Source organism: Perissodus microlepis, chromosome 20 (genome assembly GCF_051167445.1).
Source record: "Perissodus microlepis isolate ML-2025 ecotype Zambia chromosome 20, ASM5116744v1, whole genome shotgun sequence".
Classification (NCBI taxonomy): Eukaryota; Metazoa; Chordata; class Actinopteri; order Cichliformes; family Cichlidae; genus Perissodus; species Perissodus microlepis.
In genome coordinates this window covers 6888219-6909919 of record NC_140480.1, presented here as the reverse complement: position 1 = coordinate 6909919, position 21701 = coordinate 6888219, and the positions used below count along the sequence as shown (strand labels likewise).

The window sequence follows — 21701 nt, the reverse complement described above, 5'->3', positions numbered from 1 at the left end:
GTACACATCATTAACCTCATTTGGACTATACAACCTTGCTCAGTGGTATTATTTTTATCACTCAGTGTACAGTCATGTAACTGGGGGAATCAACCTCAGTGACTCAGGATTTTAAACCAGATTTTCCCTCTGATCTTCCAGCAGAGCAAGTTCCAGATTCCTGCCATTGCAGTCAGATGTTGTGATTATGTGACTATGTGTGTATAAGTTTGGAGTCTGCTGTTTGTCTTGTATAGGACCGCTGCTTGGCAGCTCTGGTTCGGGTGGAGAAGACAGAGTTCCTGTCCCCCGTGTTCATTGGCGAGGTCACCCACGTCACTGCTGAGATCACGCACACCTCCAAGCACTCGCTGGAGGTCCAGGTCAAAGTCATGGCTGAGAATATCCTCACAGGTGAATCGCTGTGATATTCAAAAATGAATGCCTAACCCTAACCCTTAGCCTAAACCTAACCATAACCTAAATGTAACCCTGTCACTAAAACCACATTTTGAGTCTCAAAAATGCCTTCAAACTTGTGGAGGTGGGCATTTTGTCCCCATAAAGACTGTTGGTCCCCACAAGTATAGTAACATTACAATTTTTGGTCCCTACAAGGATATGTAAACATGGTACACACACACACACACACACACACACACACACACACACACACACACACACACACACACACACACACACATTAAACCTATTTGGGAACCGTTTGATAGCATTTTTCAGTTAATGATGAAAGGGAATTTAATTCACACAAACGATTTAAATCCTGCTTTGTTTACAGAAAAACAGTTTGCTATAAGATAAATGTAACATTAAGCAAGCTGCTTTTGACTGCTCCCTTGCCACAAGGGGTAACCACAGTGGAAAGATCTGCAATTTTTAATTGACTGATTTTTATGTCCTAAACAAACCCAAAGGGGATTTATGTGTCCAGTGGAATCTAACCAGCAGTGGTTAACTGCACATCAGCATGCACATTGATGTAGGATTTCTGCTTCCTGGATGATTTTGTTTGAGTCACACTACTTTATCTGTGCATCATTGTTCACCTTTAGCCTCATTCTCATCATTTCAGAGAACCAATGGTATGGTAAACATTGAAACAGGAAGTTGACTACAGAAAGATAAAGTTGACAAACACAGATATACAAATATCTGCATGTTCAGCATGTACTGTAAAAATTGGGGCTGCAACTAATAATCTCGTGTTGGGGAATCTGGAACAAGTAACTATTTGGAGCTTTTGCTTGGAAATATCTTAATCAGTTCTCAAAGAGCTCTGTTAATTATTCAAAAAATTAACATGTGACATTAAAAAAAAAGGAAAAAAGCAAACGTGTGTGTGAAAGTTTAGCAGTAAGAGTTATGGTGTAAAAAGTGCATCGGTGCAACTTTTTGTCTGGTTATTTGTGCAAGTCAAACATTAGTTTTGTCTTTATCTCTTTGTCTCACTGTCAGGCAGAAATATTTATGAATCGGAATTTATCTCTGTGTTTCACGCGTTATTTCTTAAATGGGAAAGACTTCTTATGGAAATATTTTGTCACTTCTGGAAAATTGGAATACTTAACGATCAATGAAAAATGACTTCATTGTGATATTCCGCTGTTTGATCACAAGAGGGCAGCACATAGTAAGTGGTACTGCTTGTGGCAGCATGAATAATGAAACTGCTTTCACAAGGGACTGCATTACGTGCTGTGATGGGGGAACAGAATGTAAGAGCGATCCTGATTTCTAGAGTATTTGGCAACTGATGATGTTTCTAATTCTGTAATACACGTAATACACTTTATTTATATGTGTGCAGGTTAACTTGAACACACAGGCTCCCACAATTCTCAGAGTACCTTAGGTAAAGATGCAGAGACCACTTTGGGTTGCTGTATCTGAACCTTTAAATGGCACGGGGACAGAAGTCTGCCTGTGATAAATGTCTCTACAAATTTAATGTCTTAAGGCACTGTAAAGTATGTAATTAGGGGGTTATCTGTGAGTTTTGGCAGTTTACACCAGGTGCAGTTTTTAAGTATGAAAGAAAAGCAAATTTTAATAGTTGTGCAGTGGTGGTGTCCATCTTTCAGCTGGTGAAACTAAAGACAGGAGGAAATGGAAAGAGAGGCAGATGGGGAAAAAGATAGCAAAGAGAATTTAAGAGGAAAAATAGCAAGAGTAGCGAAGAGATAGAAAGAAGGATGAGGAAAAGGAGGTGTGGGAAACAAAAGAAGTATCCCCTAGACAGCCGTTGCCCTAGCAACAGGCTTATACTGGTTGGTTGGCTGGTTGCTGGGCTGAAAGCAGGTTGACGGAGGCGGAGGCACAGATATGAGGTGACAGGTGGAGAGCAGCATACATATGTGCAGGCACCGGAATGGACAGCCCTCTACAGTGAATGGCCCGTTAGGAAGGACCCCTAATGAGGGGGAGATCAGGAAGCAAGCACATGGACTCGAAGCATTGTTCAGTTTGGTTCAAACATTTCTAACAGGGGAGGCATTTTCAATAAAATGGAATCTAGCTTCCATTCCTATATTCACTATTTAGTCACATCAAGTTTGTCTTATAAAACATGAAAAGAAATCCTAATTTGCATTGCAATATGTAATAGGTTTTAAAGCAGTAGTCCACAGTTATAGAAAATGACACAATGCATCTTCTGGTACTTTCAATCATTATTAATTTCTAAATTTTCTGTTCTCTTGAGAGTGAAAAATCTATAACTATACTGGCATAAACAAAGAAAAAGGATTCGTTCTGAGGGTTTGAGTGTAGGTTTAGTGTCAGGGCAATGTGGGTGTAGTGTAAATAAGAGGAGTTGTAGCCCGGGGTGGGAGCAGGCATGGAGGTGAGTTCCTCTGGGACACCAAACTTTGCTACTGAGGTCTCTGGAGGCTGTGTGGGCCAAGCACAGTAATAGAATTAGTTTATATTGTATGCTAAATTTTATGTACTGTAAAAAGTACACTGTTTTCCTGGTTCACACTTAACAGCAACTTATGTCAGTCACAAATACCCCCCCAAAACAAAGTCAAGTCAAAGTTTATTTATATAGCAGATTTAAAAGACTAGTGTACATCAAAGTGCTTCACAATAAAACCGCAGTGCGGGCAGAACAAAGAACAAATAGTACAATTATACTTAAAATTGCATTTAGATGGTGTAGTGCAGGCCGAATGAAAGTCAAACTAATTTGTTTCAAAAGCTAAGTTAAACAAGTGTGTTTTTAAACGAGATTTGAACGATTGAATTGATTCCAAAGTACGGATTTCGACTGGGAGATAATTCCAGAGTCTAGGGGCAGCGATGGAAAATGCACGGTCACCTTTGGTTTTTAAACGAGACCTTGGTTGCATTTGGAGCAGTTGGCTGGAGGATCTTAGTGCTCTCTTTGGGTTGTATGGATCAAGGAGATCAGTTAAGTAGCTAGGGGTCATGTTATTTAGAAGAGAAGAAAACAAAAGTACAAAACTGCTACAGATATTAATCATTTGAAGCGATCGAAACCTGCATATAGTAAAGTGAGCTGGCAATGTGAAAGACTTCATTAAATATTTAAAGGAGAGCCCGAGAAGGAGCAGCAGCTTGGTGGTGTAGTAGGTCATATTTACAGGAAGTGGGTCATATTTGTTTGTATACTGTAACTATGGCTGTGCATTTGAGTTGGCGCAGATGCTAAAAGCCAATGGTTATGCATTTAATGGATCTATTTTTGTCCAAATCTCAGTAGAATACAGTATGCTCAGCTGTGGCCGAGCACATGTTTTTAGTTTGTATTCTTGTTAGATGTGCACTTTTGTGCCTAATCTTTTGAATGCATATTTGGATGTTCCATGCGCACTTCATACATGCATGTGGGTTTTCGTCTGTGTTTGGCCCTTTAAAAGGTTCCTGCAGGGCAGAGAGGGAAGAGAAGATAACGGGAGCAGACATTATTTGCTTCTGTCATGTTGGCTTAGCATCAGGCCTCACACAATGTGGCCCAGTCAGACACGGATGCCAAGTGGATGTACCTGCACACATTCTCCGTCACAACGCATGCACGTACCCAACACACTAACCCACGCCCATACACACACGGGGTTGTGCAGGGATGACCTGCATGCATGCAGAGCCTCATATGTGGACACTTTAGACACAGAAAAAGAAATCACACACCTACGTGTTCTCACACCCACACTGAATGAGCACAGTTTCCTTCTTGCTAAAAGAGAACACATACCGAGACAGGACTGGCAGGTTTTACATATTCCCGACCAGCTCTTTTCCAAGGCAGAAGATTGATGGATTGCTTAAAACAGGAATACAGAACAAAGGATTTTACCAGTTGTAGACCAGAATATGCACTTTGTGTATTTTCTGGTGTACATCACAGGGTGTGCATTTGTGCAGCCGTGCATGCTTTTTTAGCTCTGTGCAGATGTTAATGTGTATCTTGCACTCTTTGTGCAAGGATCTTTGCATTTATTTAATATGTATGTGTGTGTGTGTGTGTGCGCGTGTGTATGTGGAGGAGGCAATCATCCAGGTTCCACAGTCAGTCAGGCAGCATCTCGTCAGGCAGGCCTCAGTCACAGACCCTCAGGGTAAGGCTGCCTACTGTGGGCACGAGCCGTGATGATTGTCCCTGCTGGGGGGATTGCGCATGCGTACTAACATACACATGCACACTCACAGTCAGACCTACACACACTACAGCACGTGCAGATTTGCAGATGTGAGAATACATATACATAATGAAATGCCACACTCTCTCACACACACTTTAGAGAATGTGCACATACACGCACACACACACATGCACACACACATACACACGTGCGCTCTGTACATTCATATAATGTGCTTGTGCTCAGTCACTCATGGGACTCGCATATATATATGCAATGCTACTTGTGTTGCACGCTCACTCTGGCGCACATTCACATGAACACGACATACACAAATCCCTCCTGTTCAACACACATGAGCAGGGAGAGAGCTGAGAGCGCAGCATTGTGGGTTTGATGCTTAAAATGTTGTAACCATGATAGTTCCTGTCCTGGTAGGTCACAGAACTGCACATCCTCAGAGTGCTACAAGAACATACAAACACATCTAAAATGGATTGTTTTAGCTTTCAATTCAGCTCAGCAACATAAAAAAAAAAAACGATCATGCTTTTTTTTGTAATAGCGTAATTGTCATTAATATATTTATATGAAGAAAATGTGTTTAAATCTAACACAGAAAACAATATACTTAAAAATACCACACAAAAACCCTTAACAATAAAGCACAAGACTGGTTTGACTTGAAGGCATCTCTTACTTTTTTTTTTTTTTAAAACATGATGCTACAAGAAAATGAAGGTTAGTTTAGTTTAACAGGGAGTTGTTTATGTGGACTCACAATGGAGTCTGTCAACTGTGCAAAAGCTTTTTGTCTCACAGCTGGATTTCCCAGATCTTTATTTTGCTTGAGAAGAGAGGTCCTCGCAGTAACAATGTTCAATTCAGTGTGCTAAGCACAAACAAATATTAAAAAAAAGTTTACATTGAGTATCAGATAATCCTCAATCAGAAAGCACTGTTAGAAACTCTGCTGCTGCCATGATTTAATCTATTCCTATCAGGCTGTAACATTCCCCAGAGAGGGAATGTAGTATTATTAAAAGTAATGGAGCCTTGGCTGAGCACAATGGAAAATCCGTGGTTTTGATCATGGGGATCAAGTACCAAGAACGATCCCCTCTGCACTGTCTCAGAGCCTGGAACAGGCTGTTCAGGAAGGAGAAAAGAAAACAGGGTCTTTTTTCTGCTTCGAGAGAGAATTAAGGTGAGTGAGTAAGAGACCAAGGGGAGAGCACAGAGGTGAATCAGTAAAAGACACAAATCAAGTGAAATAGCTCATGGTGAAAGAAAAAGGAAAGATATCAGGTAAAGGACAGGAAGGAAGAGCAGGAAAGGTGAGAAATTACACACGCTGAGGTTGTCAGACTGGGACTGCCTAAAAGGTTTTCATTTGAACAGAAAGTGTGAATTTTACTATGAAGTCCTGATTGATGCCTTAAACTTAGATTAAAGGAACTGGAAGATGTATGAGTCGTGCTGGAGGGACGTCGTCCCCTGCCAACCCCACCAACATAAGCACCCATGTGAGCCGTGAGATCAACACCAAAATGCTCTTATTTCTAATTAAATGTGACACAGCTTAGTGTTTTGAATTCTGCTGCATATTATGCTAAAAGAGTGTCTGTGTAATACTTACAAAACAACACCTATTGGATTCTTGTTCCATAATGAGGGTTTTTATTTTTGCCTGTCTCTTCAGAAGGTGAAGCTGTCCTTTTAGTGATGTTATACTCCTGTAAAAAGAGCCAAGTGATACTAGTTGGCTTGTATCACATGTAATGTCCTTTCTTGCACAGGCAGTTGCAATTTTGCACATTAATGCACTCACTGCACCGTTGCACTGGTCTTGCTCCACTGACACCCCATATATATTGGAGGGGGGAAAAAAAGGTGCCTGCCACTGCTAGGTGCCATTTCTCTCAGCTGTCATAATGCCTTTTACCATTTATGGAGGCCCTTGTTCCAAAGCTGTCACTGCCTGAACTTGAAAAATCATCCCCAAAGTCAAGCGAGATCCGTTAGCACAGAGTGTAGAAATTTGACAGAGCAGATTTGTGCCCGTGGTTCATGGAGCCAAAAATCTTCCTATTCTGCAATTCGTAAATCCAAACTAAGTAAGCAAGCTGTTCCTCCTGCTAGTTCAGACCCAGCTTTTGTGAGTCTGTAGACACGTGTCAAAATCAACCACTTTTCTAGTAATGGTCACGTTTCATGCAGACAGTCAGACAATACTGACCTTAAAAAGCAACTTAAAGGCTGCTTCAGCTCGTCAGTGGGGCTGTGTCGTCTACGGTTGTACCCTTGACTGTGGGTAGTGATTGGTGCCTGCCTACAAAGATCAGTCTTAAACTTAAGGGCACTATTTATTCCTTGATGTTGTGACAGAAAAAATATACCTTTAACAAGGGGACCATATTACATATGAGGAAACCTACTGATTTATATTACATAAATTGCTACTTTTAGGACTAAACTGACATGTGCGCTGCACTTTTCCAGTCTCACAGATGACATAAAGTTTTAGCTTACTCATATCTGTACCTACAGTACACATATCAGCGTTTAATCTAACATGCAGTACTTTGGACTGTGGGAGCAAACTGGGGTGCAAAGAAAATCACCAAACACAGTAAAAAAACAGCAGAAAGGCTTAAACTCATACACTTCCTGGTGTGAAGTGAATGCTAACCCATGTCCCCGTTATACACAACAAATGCTAAATGAAAGTTATCTAAATGCTTTCTAATTGCGCTGAGGGTATATTTTAGATTTTGCATAATTTATTTTTGTATTTGGCAGAACATAGACTGCTTCTTCTGATACTGCACATAAAAATCTTGAAGAAACAGTGAAAATAAACAACTTTCACTGCATGGGATCATATGTGTACTTTGTGTCCCTGAGAAAAGCATGCAGAGTTATCTTAAGGTCTAATAATTAGCCCTAAGGGGCACATTGTGAAACTGTTGTATTTTCAAGGTCTGCCTCAAATTTGTCTTGCCTTCAAAATGTGCTGTGCCTGCAAGCGTGATGCAAAAGAATATGTGCTGTTTCAGTGGATGAACTGTGAAGGATAAAAGGTTGCAGCCTGGACGAGGATATGGTCAAACATTGACATTGTCTCCATTTGATGTAGAGGGATTTTAAATTCAAAGCCGGTTATCTGGTTCCTTTTCGATCAAAAAGGGCATCAGTCGTACTGGGAATGGTTCTTCCATCCTTTCTTCTTCCCTTCTCGCTTCTCTCTCGTTTCTCCCACCACCCTAAACACAGTTCACTTCAAGGTCCATCAGTAGCTAATAATAGAGTAGAGTCACTCAGTCTTGGGTAGAGTCAAGGATATGTAAATATCCCTCCCTTTTTCCTGTGGGCAACTTCCTGGTTGCTGACAAAGGCGGGCACAAATGAGAGGAGGAGGAAAGAAGCATGGTTGGCATGGCAACGAGGCCTGGCTGTCTGCACAGTTTTTAACTCGGGTGTAAAATGCAAATGCTATTTTCCCAGGAGTAGCCTGTTAAAAGCTGCTCGCTCAGCTCTCTTCTCTTAACTTCACATGTCCTCATGCAAAGAGCCCAGCTGGTTCACCGCTGAGACACATATTAAATGACATATTTTCTCTAAGGCTGTAAAGATGCCTTATTTTTAAGCCTGTGGTCATGCACATTTATGAAATTTGACTCAAGTTATCGTAATAAAAATGCAAGACGTTCAATAAAACATTTTGCTCATTCAGGCCTCAAAAAGGACTTCAAAGCTCGAAAGCTGAAAAAGTTAATCGGATATTGTAGGTAAAAAACCCTTTAAAACAGTAATTTCACTTCAACCTGCTGCCCCGATGCTGCCTTTAATCTGCGTGCCATAACAACGCCAACCTAAAATAGCCCCTCTCTCTCTCTCTGTGTTAGCAAATTAAGTGAAAAAGTGTGGGCAGAGTAGAACAGATATATCACTATGACAACCTTTCTGGCTGATTGCGATGTAATGTGACTTCTATGAGTTTTGTTTTCTGATCATCTCGTTCTGAATTTTCTGTAGGAATTCAGTCAGTGCTACAGCCTCCAACTGCCAAAGCATTACACTGTGGTATAACCAACATACATATTTGTGCAGACACTTGATGATGAATGAGTTGCCATGGTTTCATTGGTTTCATAATTACAACACTGAAATGCAGAAAATTCAGGATTTACAGATACGCCGGGCTTAGCTAGCTACGTGACTGTGAGTACTTGTTTTCTGAACAGGCAACAACTATTGTGTTTGAACACAAAGTGTTTTCTTCTCCTTTTCTTTTCACAAGAAAGACGAATCTTTTGCAAACAGGCAGCGCCAATTGACTTGTTAAAAACTGAAGTGGCCTTTATTGTGGTATTAATAAAAGTGTCTGTTTTGACAACAGCCGTTTCAAAATTCTTTGCTCCATTGTTGTTTTATTTGAAAGACATCAAGATGTCAAAATTTCTCGCCAATTAGATTATGGTCACAAAAACGTTGCTTCTTCATTTGGTAGAAATGACGCGTTCCCTGACATTTTCCCTAGGACAAGTACTCAACCTTTTCTCTGTGACTGCAGGTGCCAAAAAGCTGGCCAACAAGGCTGCGCTGTGGTACGTCCCCTGCTCTCTGCAAAATGTTGACAAGATCATGGAGGTGCCACCCATCAAGGTACATGGAAACTCAAATTGCTTGCATCTTAAAATTGTGGCATTTTATCCTTTAGCTTCTCTGTGTCTCAGTGACCTTTCCACCCACCTTCCCCCAGCCCCACATCTAAAATGACACGAGCAAGGCTATATGGTCAGAAGATAGAAATGACTGACATTTAACAATGTGAAAAGTCCCTTTCACTCATCTTTGTTTTGAATACCTGCTTGTTTCAATTCTTTGCTTTACTCCTCGTGCATTTGTGCAGAGAGTGGTGTTCGAGTGGATCTATGCACAAGTGTTCAGCATGTTGAATATATTCTTTCTACAGTATGCTAGTGCTGAACAAGAGGAGGAGGGCAGGAAGCGCTATGAGGCTCAGAAGATGGAGAGACTGGAGACCAAGGCGAGGCCTGAAGAGATGATGCCATCTCCACCCAACCCAGGTAATATATTCAAGCTCAGGGTCCCATATCAGTTTGCAGATACAAAACCACAGCTATAGAAGTCGTTTCCCTATCTTACAAGTTTTCAGTGATGATGCAGATATGAGTGAAATTTCTTCCATTTCCTCCCTCATGGGGTTTGCTAATAGTATGCCATAAAAATACTAAAAATACTGTACAGCATCTTTGTTGTTGCCCAATTAATGCAGTGACGGGAGAAGCAATTTGTTTTTTGATGTATTTTCACTGCTGGCACCATGAATTCATGCTGAGCTGCAGCAGGAAGTCAAAAGCAAATGCTTTTTTCAAAGTTAAAACACAGAGATATTATTGCTGAATATCAAGATAAAACAATGATAAATCAAGCAAGTGAAGAATCCCTGGAGTGCTCTCAGAGCGCGTCCACAGGAATACATTTAAACATTTAACATGTAAACACGTGGGCCCTGGCATCCTCACAAGAGCACTTGAAGAACCCAGAAATGGATCCATTTGGAAACACTGCTGCGTGGGCACTTCTTTTCTCATTTCTGAGGCTTTCTTTCTCTGGCAGGGGGTGATACCCTCTTGAGTTAGCTTTAAAAACACCTCCTAAACCGATTTTTTTCAGAGCCACTAAAGTATGTGTTTTACTTTGACTGTCTTCACACACGAATGGCAAATTGGCTGGTTCTTATATTTCGCTTTTTTACTCCACTTGATGACTTAAAGTGCTTCACACAACATGGCTCATTCATCCATTCATACCAACAATTATTTCTCCTTTTAAGTGCTTTCAATCTAACATTCACACTCTGATCTCACCAGTTTCAGCACCACTCTCACTAAATGTCCAGGCAAAGACATCTGTGTTATTTTCTTCTTCTACTTTTATGTTTCTTCTTTTGGAGTATTTTCTATAAGTAGTCAGGCCTCTGCTTCTTGTTTACATGTTGTAGGATTGAGTGGTCATGTGCTCTACATTTACAGGTGTGCATTAAAAGTATTGTATTCATCATTAGGTGCTATATACATGTATTCATCCATATTAAAACTGTAAAGACTCTAATCGAATTCCCTAATTTTGTCACGCTGCTTCATCAGAGGATCCACCAAAAGGTATGTGATCAGCAAGTAGCATGGCAGAATCTATTTATGCATGAAGGTGTTGTTGGCATTGGCTTGGTTTGCTCACACGTTTTATTTTTAAATGAATTCAATTTTTTTTTAGGTTTACCGATACAGACATATTTTAAGACTGATACAGATAGACAGATTTGTTTCTTTCAGAAACACAAAACAAACATATTTCCCTGTTTATTTATTGTGTGCACTTGTTTTTGAGTCATTATTAACACAATATAACAGTAAAATTGTGGATTAGTTGCTTATGCTCTGCTTAGCTCTGATTGGATCAGCTGGTTGTTGTGTATGTGCCTTGCCAATGGGGAAGTTGCAAGAGTGCCCTCTGGTGGACAAACTCTGCAAAACCACTCCACATAACATGTCCGAAGGGTGTTTCTCCCATCCTTCCCTTTTCTTTTCTTTTTCAAATCTTAATTTGTCACTGCTGGTTATACATATCAGTACCAATATATTGGTAAATGGCTTATATCGAATGATACGCTGGCCCTGTTCGTCAAGCTCTACCTTAAATTGTTTATTACTTTTTTATTTTTCTGTTGAATGTGTGTTTGTCTGTTTGCCTTGCAGAAAAGCACACTGTTGGCTTTAGCCAGTCGAGTCTGATTCATCTGGTGGGCCCTTCAGACTGTACACTACATGACTATGTTCATGGAGGTTAGTCTATTTCTTTTTCTAGATACATTCACTGATGAAATGTTGTACAGTTAATTTCAGAGTCTCCCACTAATATGTATCTGAGAGCTGAGCATTTAGCATTTTTTTTATACTACAGCATGAGGGGACATGAAAAAACACACTAAATTCTTGATGAAGATTTAGGTTAACTACAGTCTGGCTTTTAGATGTGTCTTCTATAAACTCAGTGTTATTAAACACATGACTCATTAGTCATGACTGAAACTTCATTTATAGAATAAATTATTAAGCTGTTAAAGATAGAAATACATTTTCACACTATCAAAGAGGGCAAATTAACATAGCATTACATGGTTCAAACTAATGAAGGCTTCATACTTCCTCTTAGCCTTAATCCAGTCTTAAGCATATATATTTTCTTCACATCCAAAGCTATATTGCATGAATGAATGGGTCGGATGTTGACTGCTGCTTACTAATTATTTGTATGAAGAGCCTACACACAAAAGTAGCTGATGCTACTGTATTCTATGCACATTCACTGGATACTTTATAAGGTAGACCTCACTAGTACTGGGCTGGACCTCCTTTTGCCTTTAGAGCTGCCTTAATTCTTCGTGGCATAGATTCAACAAGGTGTTGGAAACATTTCTCAGAGATTTTGGTTCATGTTTACATGGCAGCATCACACAGTTGCTGCAGTATTATTGGCTCTACATCCATGATGTGAATATCCTGTTCCACCACATCCCAAAGGTGCTCTACTGGATTGAGATCTGGTGACTGTGGAGAACATTTCTATACAGGGAACTAACTGTTATGTTCAAGAAACTAGTTTGAGGTGATTTGAGCTTTATGACATGGTTTGTTATTCTACTGGAAGCAGCCATCAGAAGATGGGTACACTGTGGTCATAGAAGGATGCTCACTATCAAGAGCAATACTCAGGTAGGTTGTGGCATTTAAATGATGGAGCCTAAAGTTTGCCAAGAAAATATCTCGTGCACCATTAAACCACCATCACCTGAAGCACTAAAACAAGCAGGATGGATCCATGGTTTCATGTTGTTGACACCAAATTGTGCCCCTAACATCTGAATGCTGCAGCAGAAAATGAGAATTCAACATGTTTCCAATTTTCTGTTGTACAATTTTGGTGAGATTGTGCAAACTATAGCCTCAGTTTCTTGTTCAGTGCTGAGAGGAGTGGCACCTGGTATGATCTTCTGCTGCTACAGACCACGGCTTCACTGCTTGTTTTGTTGTGTCTCCAGAGATGCTCCTCTGCATGTCCTGGTTATAACTTGGTTGTTATTTGAGTTACTGGTGCCTGTCTATCAATTCAATGCAGTTTGACCATTTTCAGAGTACTGCCACTCACTGGATATTTTTCTTTTTCAGACCATCCTCTTTAAACCTTAGAGATGGTTGTGTGGGAAAATCCCAGTAGATGAGTGGTTTAGTACCTACAGCTGTACCACGTTCAAAGTCACTTAAATCACTTTTCTGATACTCAAATATTGATATGCCTATATTCACTGAGTTGCTGCTATGTGATGAGCTGATAAGATACTTCGTTTATTGAGTTGATCAAGTGTACCTAAGAAAGAGGCTGGTGAGTGCACATCAAAGATAATGTAAGCAAACAACCAAAACTTGCTATTTGCTCAAATCAGTAGAAAGTGAAATTTTAAAAGTGCTTTTAGTTTATTCACACTGTGTGATTGATTCACTAACAGCTGCTGACAAGCCATTTCGGAGCTCAGTGTTTTCAAGTTGCCGTCTGCCATTTGTCATCTGCGCCTGTCAGACTTCTTTGTCATTCTCACGCAAGTAAAACAAAGAGCACAAATGACATGCTGTTTAGTATTCAACGCAGGGACAGGTCAGCCCATTCACTGCCTCAGTACAGTATGAAAATTCTGCAGGGAGTTGTGGAGGATAAAACAGCTGCTTAGAGTGGAGAACATACAGTAAGGCAAACAGGTTTGGGCAAAGTGAGACAGATTTAGAGGCGCAGAAGAAGATAGCAGCAAGGAAAGACATAAATATAATATAATATATACTGTGTTTGTTTTTTGGTGTTAATGCTTGTGTTAAAGTAAAGGCAGAGTAACCCATGTCTGTGTAGGTTCTGTGTAGGTGGAGGTTAAAGTGGGATTTTGCAGGTGGGGGAACAATAAATACTGGTGTACCAGTGCACTGGAGGGAAATGACTCCATAACAAATAAGTCTGTTTCTCTGGCTTGACGCTCCTTGTGGATTTTGCCAGCTAAGTTCTTCAATACATATGTTAAATCAACCATCAGGGCTACTTTCCAGTTTCTAGCCTGTATAAAGGCAGCATAAAAGTAGTATTTGGCAAGTGCTGCTACAGAGCATTATTGGTTTAAATTTAAATCGATGACTCTTTCAAAAGGGCACCTAGAAGCGATTCCTGCAGCCATACTTAAACACACTTATTTTGAAAGATTATCTGGATTAGTTTTTGATTAACATTAAACATAAAACAAAAACTGCATGCGCAGAATATCTGTTCAGAATTTACCAACTTATCTCACAAATACGGGTTTAAAAGCTGTTTTCCTCTGGAAGGTGTATCTGCCACCATCTTTGCAGTTGAAAAATTCTCATATAAATTTAGTGTCATTTCTGTCTCTTATAATGTCTCTACTACAACCCATGACCTTACCTAATGGTGACCATGGAGACCGCACTCTGCCCTGCACCACTGCATGTAGTCCATCACTGAAAACTGTAAACAATACTGCAAATCACCCAGTTTAGCCTGCTGTGCTCTGCTGTGCACTGACAATAGTCTCTCATCTTCATGTCTAGCCCTTTCATTATTACATCTTTCCCCTTCTCGAAGAGTAAAATAACACACATTAGCATTTTTTTTTTGGCCTGGAAAATACAACAACTATACCTTTAAGTAGGAGACATACTGTGTGCCAAACTGCTCATATTTGTTGAGCTATTTGAAATGTTGCAGGAAATGTACGCAGGTCCCTTGGGTGACTTAACTGCCTCGGTGGCAATAGCTGCAGGACATGAAGCCCATCAGATGTAATTACTCATTAACTGAAGGCGCAGGAATGCTTTTCTGGATCGTTCCGTCCCACTTTAACCTCTAGGTGCAGGTGAACAAAGAGGAATGTTCCAGTCTTAGATGGCAAATGGATGTCTCTTTCTCATTGCTGAACCAAAAAACACATCTTATATAATGTTGTCAAACAAGCAACAGAAAAGAACTCAAGCACAGCATCAAGTATTAGTGAGAGTTAGCTGTTAGATTGATTTAGGTACTGCACTGATGATCCGCAGGCAGACTGCAAGGGGACTTTTTCCTCAGAAGCAGACACCGTGACACAGCAGATATTGACTGCCTGCGACTGAGAACAGGGAAAACCTCAGCCGACACATATGCAGAAATAGTTGCTAGTTAATTTGTAAATTAGAAGGGTCAAATGGACTGGCAAAAAACTCAAGGACAGGAAAAGCATTGGCTGGCCCAGCACATTTAGAAGCAGGAGAGGCTTCTACTCCCCTTCATAACCCAGGGGGTTATGAAAGAGTGGCTCCAGGAAATCTTGGTGGGCAGGATCAGACGGGTAACTGCCAGATTCAATGCTCTGCCAAGTAAACAACTGTCTGAAGTTAGCAGACCAAGTGGAGAGACTGGCTCAAGGTTTATACTTTCAGCCTCATATTAGCCCTAGCTTGGGGGTTACTGGAAACATGCAGAAAAGCATACATGAAACAATCTTCAAAATCAACACTGTTGTAAAGGAACGTTTCTTCTGGTTGGGCTCATTGTCCTTCCTTGAGCTTTTCCATGAGCAGTGCTATATTTGAGTCTGTTCTTACAGTAACAGTGTCTGTTCATACAAGAGGACACAAAGGCAGGCTGAAAGAACAAATAATAATGACAGAGAAAGAAGCAACACAGATCAAATACAAAACGAATTTGGACAAAATCCCTCAAGGAAAAACTGGTAAGAAGGGACTGGTCAAACAAGTGGAAAAGGAAAGAAAGACAGGAAGTAAACTATAATAGGAGGATAATAATGAAAAGGGAATCTACATATAAAACCCAAGACAATGACAAATTGGTTCCTTGGGTAAAAACTTCCCCTATGAACAGGGAAGAAAAGACTCAAAGTCAGATATGCTTTGGAAGCTACCATTCCACCTGAGCAGGTTAAAAAGGAGGTAAAGGTGTTTTTAAATGTATCTGAATTAACCCTCATGGAAAGCATGCAGGGATTGATAGAAGTATTCTGAGCGTGAAGGATCCCTGTTATTAGTTTGATGGAACACAAAGCTGTGACTAAAGCTATGAGGTCTGTGAGTGAGAAGTTATTTCTCCCATTTGTAGAGGAATTTGTGCAAAAACTATCTCTGTTATTTTAGTGTGCACACAGAACAGACAGCTTATGGACCATGAAAAACTATTTGCTGAATTTGTAAAAATAAGCATTTGGATTAGCACGACTGACTTTACCTTTAACCCCCCGCATAACAGAGGCACAGTCGAAGAACTGCTGATTTAATCCAAGGAGAAACGTCCTTGAGAAGCATTTTTCTTGCTTTTAGTGCTCTTGGTGTCCTAAGTGAATGGAGAACATTTATGTGCATGTGTGCACTGTTGCATTGCTTAAGTAACTACTTGGGTGGTTGTCGTTCTGTGTTACTTGCATAACGGCACTCTGGTGTTATGAGGAGGAATGCAATGAGGGAAAAAACAAAATGCTGAACAACGAAGCAGGAAATAAACCACTGAAACAGCGAGCGGAGCTCTTTGTAACAGGAGGTACATGTGCTTGTTATCTGTACTTCATGCTACTCGAGGTGCTTGGATTTGGGGCATGTTAAAATTTCTTGCTTCAAAAATTCAACCATTTTTATGTAGAGAAACTATTTTTTTAATAGTATTATAACTGAAAATCTGTGTCTGTACAACCCTGAACAGATCTTTTTAGTTTTTTTTTGGTTTCCTTCTGGATGCTGCTGGGTTTTATCCACACTCCCCCTAAAAACAACCTTTTTTCAGTGTACTTTAGAGAAAAAGAGAAACAAAGCACTGTGCAAACAGAAAGCGAACTAAGATTAAAGGCAAGACAAACAATGAACGCAACGAGGATAGCATAGTCAGATTTGATGTTTAAGCCAACTGTAACAAACAAAATCTGCTTATCTGATGTTCCAACCTTATAATAAGCAAACTCTTACTAGAAGGCATTCAGGCTGCCCTTCTAAAAAAGAAAAACAGCATTTTATCAGCGCAGACCAGATGCCTTTTATCAGTTGAGATATATTGTTTGGGCTTCGATGTTCTTGCCTCATGCTGACATTTCTATTGAGGTCAGCTATGTAAAGAGGCCATCAGAGAGACACAGTATATATAAGGAGGAAGAGAAGCAGAAGAGAGATGTTGACTGAGAAAGAGAGAGGTGAAAAGGAGACAGGACGGGGCAACGGGGGCGGGGGAGAAAGGTGGGACATATAAGTCTCGCACGTGTCACGGTTGCCTTTTTAATTAAGAGGGTTTGCAGAGAACTCTGCCCAATTAAAAATCAAATGTGGAACAAGCATGCAGGTCATTTAGAACGCACGTATGCACACGCTGCCGACTTTTTCTGTACATGCCGTTGCTTGTTAGGCAGTGTTCCCTGTTGTTCGCTTCTGCTGCCTTCACTGCACTTAATTTGTTTACATAACCAAGTGAGGTCACAGAGCCAGGGTGCACGCTCTCAATACCTTACAGTCTTTTCTCCACTTGTGTAAGGAGTCTGTACAGAAAAGGAGTGGGTGTTCCTGAGTTGTTAGACGTGATTGGCTGGAACCACTTATGTCACCCCTAGATCAACTGGTAATCCTGACCCTAAAACAGCCATGTCTAACAGCTGAGGAAGGCCCGCTGGTTTCCTAAATAAATCAATTACTTCTTGACCTGTTTTGGTTTCTAGCATGCGGATGCAATGTAGTTTGGATATTATTCAACAAACTTCCAATATTTTTTCAAAAGTTTATTTTTAAAACTGATTTCTACTGAGGAATATAGTCCCTTTGAGGTATGTGGTGATATAGAGCACTGTTTGAGAAGCACAGTTGGATCCTTTCATCCCAGCAGGTGGTTTAGAGACAGATGTCTCAAAAATTAGTCACACAAATCCAAAACTATATGCATGACTACAGCGCCAGGAATAAATGAGAAAACACATCAGTGGATTTTGAAATGCAGTATTGGTGCTTTCACAATCTATGGTGAAAGGTCTTCCTTTTCCTTTTTTTTAAACTTTTCTTTGTTTTGTTGCTTATCCTTTACCATCTGCTTACTTCTCCTTATTATATCCTGCCCCCTTTCTCTCTCTCTCTTCTCTCTCTGCCTGCTCCCTCCACCCATTGTGTTCTAAGGAAGCGTGCCACCTGTTTCTATGGAAACAGCAGCTGATTGCCACAGGTGGACACCACTGCGACCCGATTAAAACAACTAGAACAAAAAAAACAAAGCGAGAGAAAAATAAAAAGACAACACTGTAAGCTGTGTTTTTTAATGTTTGTCCACGCAAATGCCATGTTATGAAGAAATCGTGGACTGCTAATAGACAGAGTTTCTCTCATGCCACCGATTAATGTGTGCATCTGCACGTTGTGGTTCTGTGCACAGGTACTTTCGCTGTCCGAATCTCTAAAAAAAACAAAAAACAAAACCAAAAAACATCAATGATATCTCAGAAAACCACTCCTGCAGAGCTAAACCAATGCATCACAGTAAGAAAGCAAATATTTAATCCTGATTTTAAATCAAGTTTGATATATAATTAAGTTCAATTTCAAATTAGTGTTATTTATATCACAACAACAGTCATATCAAGGTGCTTTATATTGTAAGGCAACGACCCTACAATAATTCAGAGAAAACCTCAACAATCACACGATCGCCAATACTGTGCAGGTTTATATGAAAGAAAAGATTGTTTGGTTGTTCAAAAACATGTGCATTACAAAAACTTTTTAAAAAATTACAAGTAAAATATTTCAAACTGCTTATGGTCATATTCATAGAAGGAAAGCACAGGAGCTACATGATGTTAAAACCAGGCATTAGCAGGGAGTAGTGTTAGAGAAGCATTGGTTTAAATGTGCTAAACAATATCTTGAAATCAATAGAAGAGAGAAAATGCACAGACTTTAACTACAGCCGATTGATTCAGCGCATCACAAGCTGATAGACTGGTATAACAAGCCTGTGTTGGATCCTATGTGAGTTTATTTATCTCTGCCTACCCAATAAAGTCACTCTGCCCCCTCAGCTGAATTCTGCTGATACACCTCAACTATAAGTTGCACTAATTGTGGGGTCTAAGCAGGTCAGACTTTCTCTGAAAATAAAAAGAGGCGATTCATTAACTTGTGTAGTCAATTTTAAAGCATGACCATGCTCAAAAATTGCCAAACAAATATATAGTGTATTATGTGTTTATCTTTGTTTTTTGCTTTTTTTGTTTTGTTTTTTTGGAATAGCAAAGTGACTTGAGCCAATTGTCTCTTGTTAAAGTTGGTTTCCTGTCCAGTTCGTATGGTCTTCTGCTGACCCAGTTTGTATATTTATAGATGTCTGTATGTCCAATTCACACGGATACGCACACTCACCGACCACTTTGTTAGGTACACCTGCTCCACTGCTTGTCAAAGCAAAACTCTAATATGGCAGCTACTCAGTGCATTCAGGTATGCCCATATAATCAAGATGAACCAATAAGGTTAAAACCGAGCATTAAAAAAAGGGAAGAAATGCGATTTAAATGACTTCAGCAGTTGTTGGTCTATTTCCGAAACTGCTGATCTAATTGGATTTTCCCACACAACCATCTCTAGGGATTAGAAGAGAGTGCTCCGAAAAAGACAAAATATACACACTGAATGCAGCTCTCTGGAGGTCAAAGATGACTAGCTGAACTGTTTTGAATTGATACAAAAAGCAACAGTTAGTAAGATAACCACGTTACAACCAAGGTATTTAGAGAGGCATCTTAAAGGAACAATACAGGTAACCCAAAATAGTGCAGTGGTGAAAACTATGAATTAAGGAAAGATGAAAATATCAAAAACTGTAGTTCCTGGAAAGGCCGCTTGAGACAGGCCAGAAACCTCCACTTTATAATGCCCAAATTTACAAATGAATAGAAATGAACTTTTTATAGCTCCTCAAAAAACTCTTTAGTCTCTATAGATAGTTTTCCCTCTCATATAATTTTGTTTTTTATAACTCATCAGGTGAAATTATAATAAATCTTACATGTATCCATTTTTATGGTTGTCCTCCAAACTATGTTGCTGTTTTGGTGAATGAAATCCTAGTATTTTATTCGTATGTTACTTACCATTAATTAGTAGGTATTTCTTAACAGAAAGTAGCCATGCCAATCACTCTAATGAAGGCCAAGGTTTACATATTGAAAAATAATTGACAGGAGAAGATGAAACACACCTTCATAGGTGGCGAATTCCTTTATCGAAAAACATGTTTGTTTTTTTGTTTTTTTGTTTTACAGAAATTCCATTACAAGAATTTTATAAGTCATTTTCTGTGGCATCAGGTAAATGGTAACTATGACCGTGCTTGTAATTAGCACATATAGCATTTTTTAGGAGGCACACACTGTTTAATAAAGCTCACCCAGAACGTTAAAATATACAAAAAATGTAGCGTATGGGACTTTGTAAGAAGATGTGGGTGGGTTGCTGCATGGCAGTAATGTTAACAAGAGCTGTTTCTATAGTAACAGCTCATTAGGAGGCAGTTTGAACCATTTGATACTGTCCATGATTAAAGCACGTGTTGGGGGGTGGGGGCAGAATTGTGGACAAAATTGTCAGCTGTAGATGAGGACAGACAAAATGCAGGACAGAAAAAAATAAAGACGCAGTTATCGAAGGGGTGAGTATAGGAGGCCATGAGAGAACGCGTAAGAGAGGCTGAGGCCTCTCATGCTTTGCTGTCGATATCCTTTGGTCTCACACGTCTCTGCCTTTCATCCATGGGTGCCTTGCGTAATGTGCGGAGCTGGTTCTAATTAAAAGTGCTTGAAGTTAGTACAGAGAGTTGATGGGCAACAAGAGCTGCCTGGAAGACTTCCTTCATTGTTCTCATTGTGCCTGTTGCCTATGGAGAGCATTGTCCGTGAAGATTTGGGAAAATCGTCACAAGGAATCTAATCACTGAGGTATTCTGCCCCATGGCAAACTGGGCTGCACTACGGACTTGGTTGCTAATTGCCCTTTTTTCCCTATTGGAGTGAGCTGTCTTTCCTCTTCACACACACACTGCCCCTCCCCCTCCCGCCTTCTGTGTTCCCACCCTACGGCAAAGGGAGAGTCATAGTGTGCCATGTCATTCTGTGAATGTGTAACGCCAGGCCCAGGGCTGACTTGGCCTTGCATGTCCTCTTTTGCAGTCTCACATTGAGCCTCACTTTAACCTTTTACATTGACTGTACAGAGAGATTTGTGCAGGAGTTGCATTAGCAGTTCCTCTGACGGTAGTGATTAATCAAGACAAGCATCTTTGGTCCCCAAGGACAGTGCGGTCTTTAACTTGATGTGGCACAACATTGTAGTCATAGGGTTTTGTTGCACTTGGTAGTTTGGGAATCCAAGCTGATCTTGGAAGAAATAAATGATATGCAAGAATTTATTTGGGTTCATGAAATGTGAAATATGTGCAGCTAAAATGAGTTGTCAGCAGTTACCTGATTTTGACTGTTGTCTCTTTTGTGGACAGTAAATAAGACACTGCATTTACCAAAATTGCAGTTTAGCGTTTTTAAAATTAGCTTTTAAAATTTATTTCAATTAGTACAAAAAATGTCTGCCAGACAGAAGTGAACCTTTAAGTGTCAATAATGCATTGTCCATGATGTTCCTGCTATGTACGTTTTCATGTACACTGAAAGTTGCATATTTCATGCACATGTTACACAGCCACTTGTGTGCTTAAATGTTGGATTAATAAGGAACTATACACAGTAAGTAAGCACTTTAAATAGGCGACAGGTGGCATGTAGTAGGATGCAGATGAAAAAGTAAAGGGTTATATGAAAGAAGTTATATCTTATTGATTTTATGTGTATAAAACATGTTTTTATTATACATTTAATGTTTTCTTTATTTAATGCTTTCTATTCTATTCTATTCTATCCATCATGTCCTGTCCACGTAACAAAAGTTTTTGTTT

The 21701-nt window shown here is 39.9% G+C and overlaps 1 protein-coding gene across 3 annotated transcripts in view; it reads left to right on the top strand.

Annotated features, from left to right (window-relative positions):
• The window catches only part of acot7 (acyl-CoA thioesterase 7), a 52062-nt gene that overhangs the window by 6107 nt on the left and 24254 nt on the right, over nt 1-21701 (top strand). For 2 of the 3 annotated variants that reach the window (XM_084918232.1, XM_084918234.1), the window contains exons 3-7: nt 237-393; nt 9181-9272; nt 9583-9697; nt 10781-10795; nt 11390-11476. In XM_084918232.1, coding sequence (XP_084774358.1) covers nt 237-393; nt 9181-9272; nt 9583-9697; nt 10781-10795; nt 11390-11476 — 466 coding nt within the window. The remainder of the gene's footprint in view (nt 1-236; nt 394-9180; nt 9273-9582; nt 9698-10780; nt 10796-11389; nt 11477-21701) is intronic. The other variant, XM_084918233.1, reaches the window with a different exon arrangement.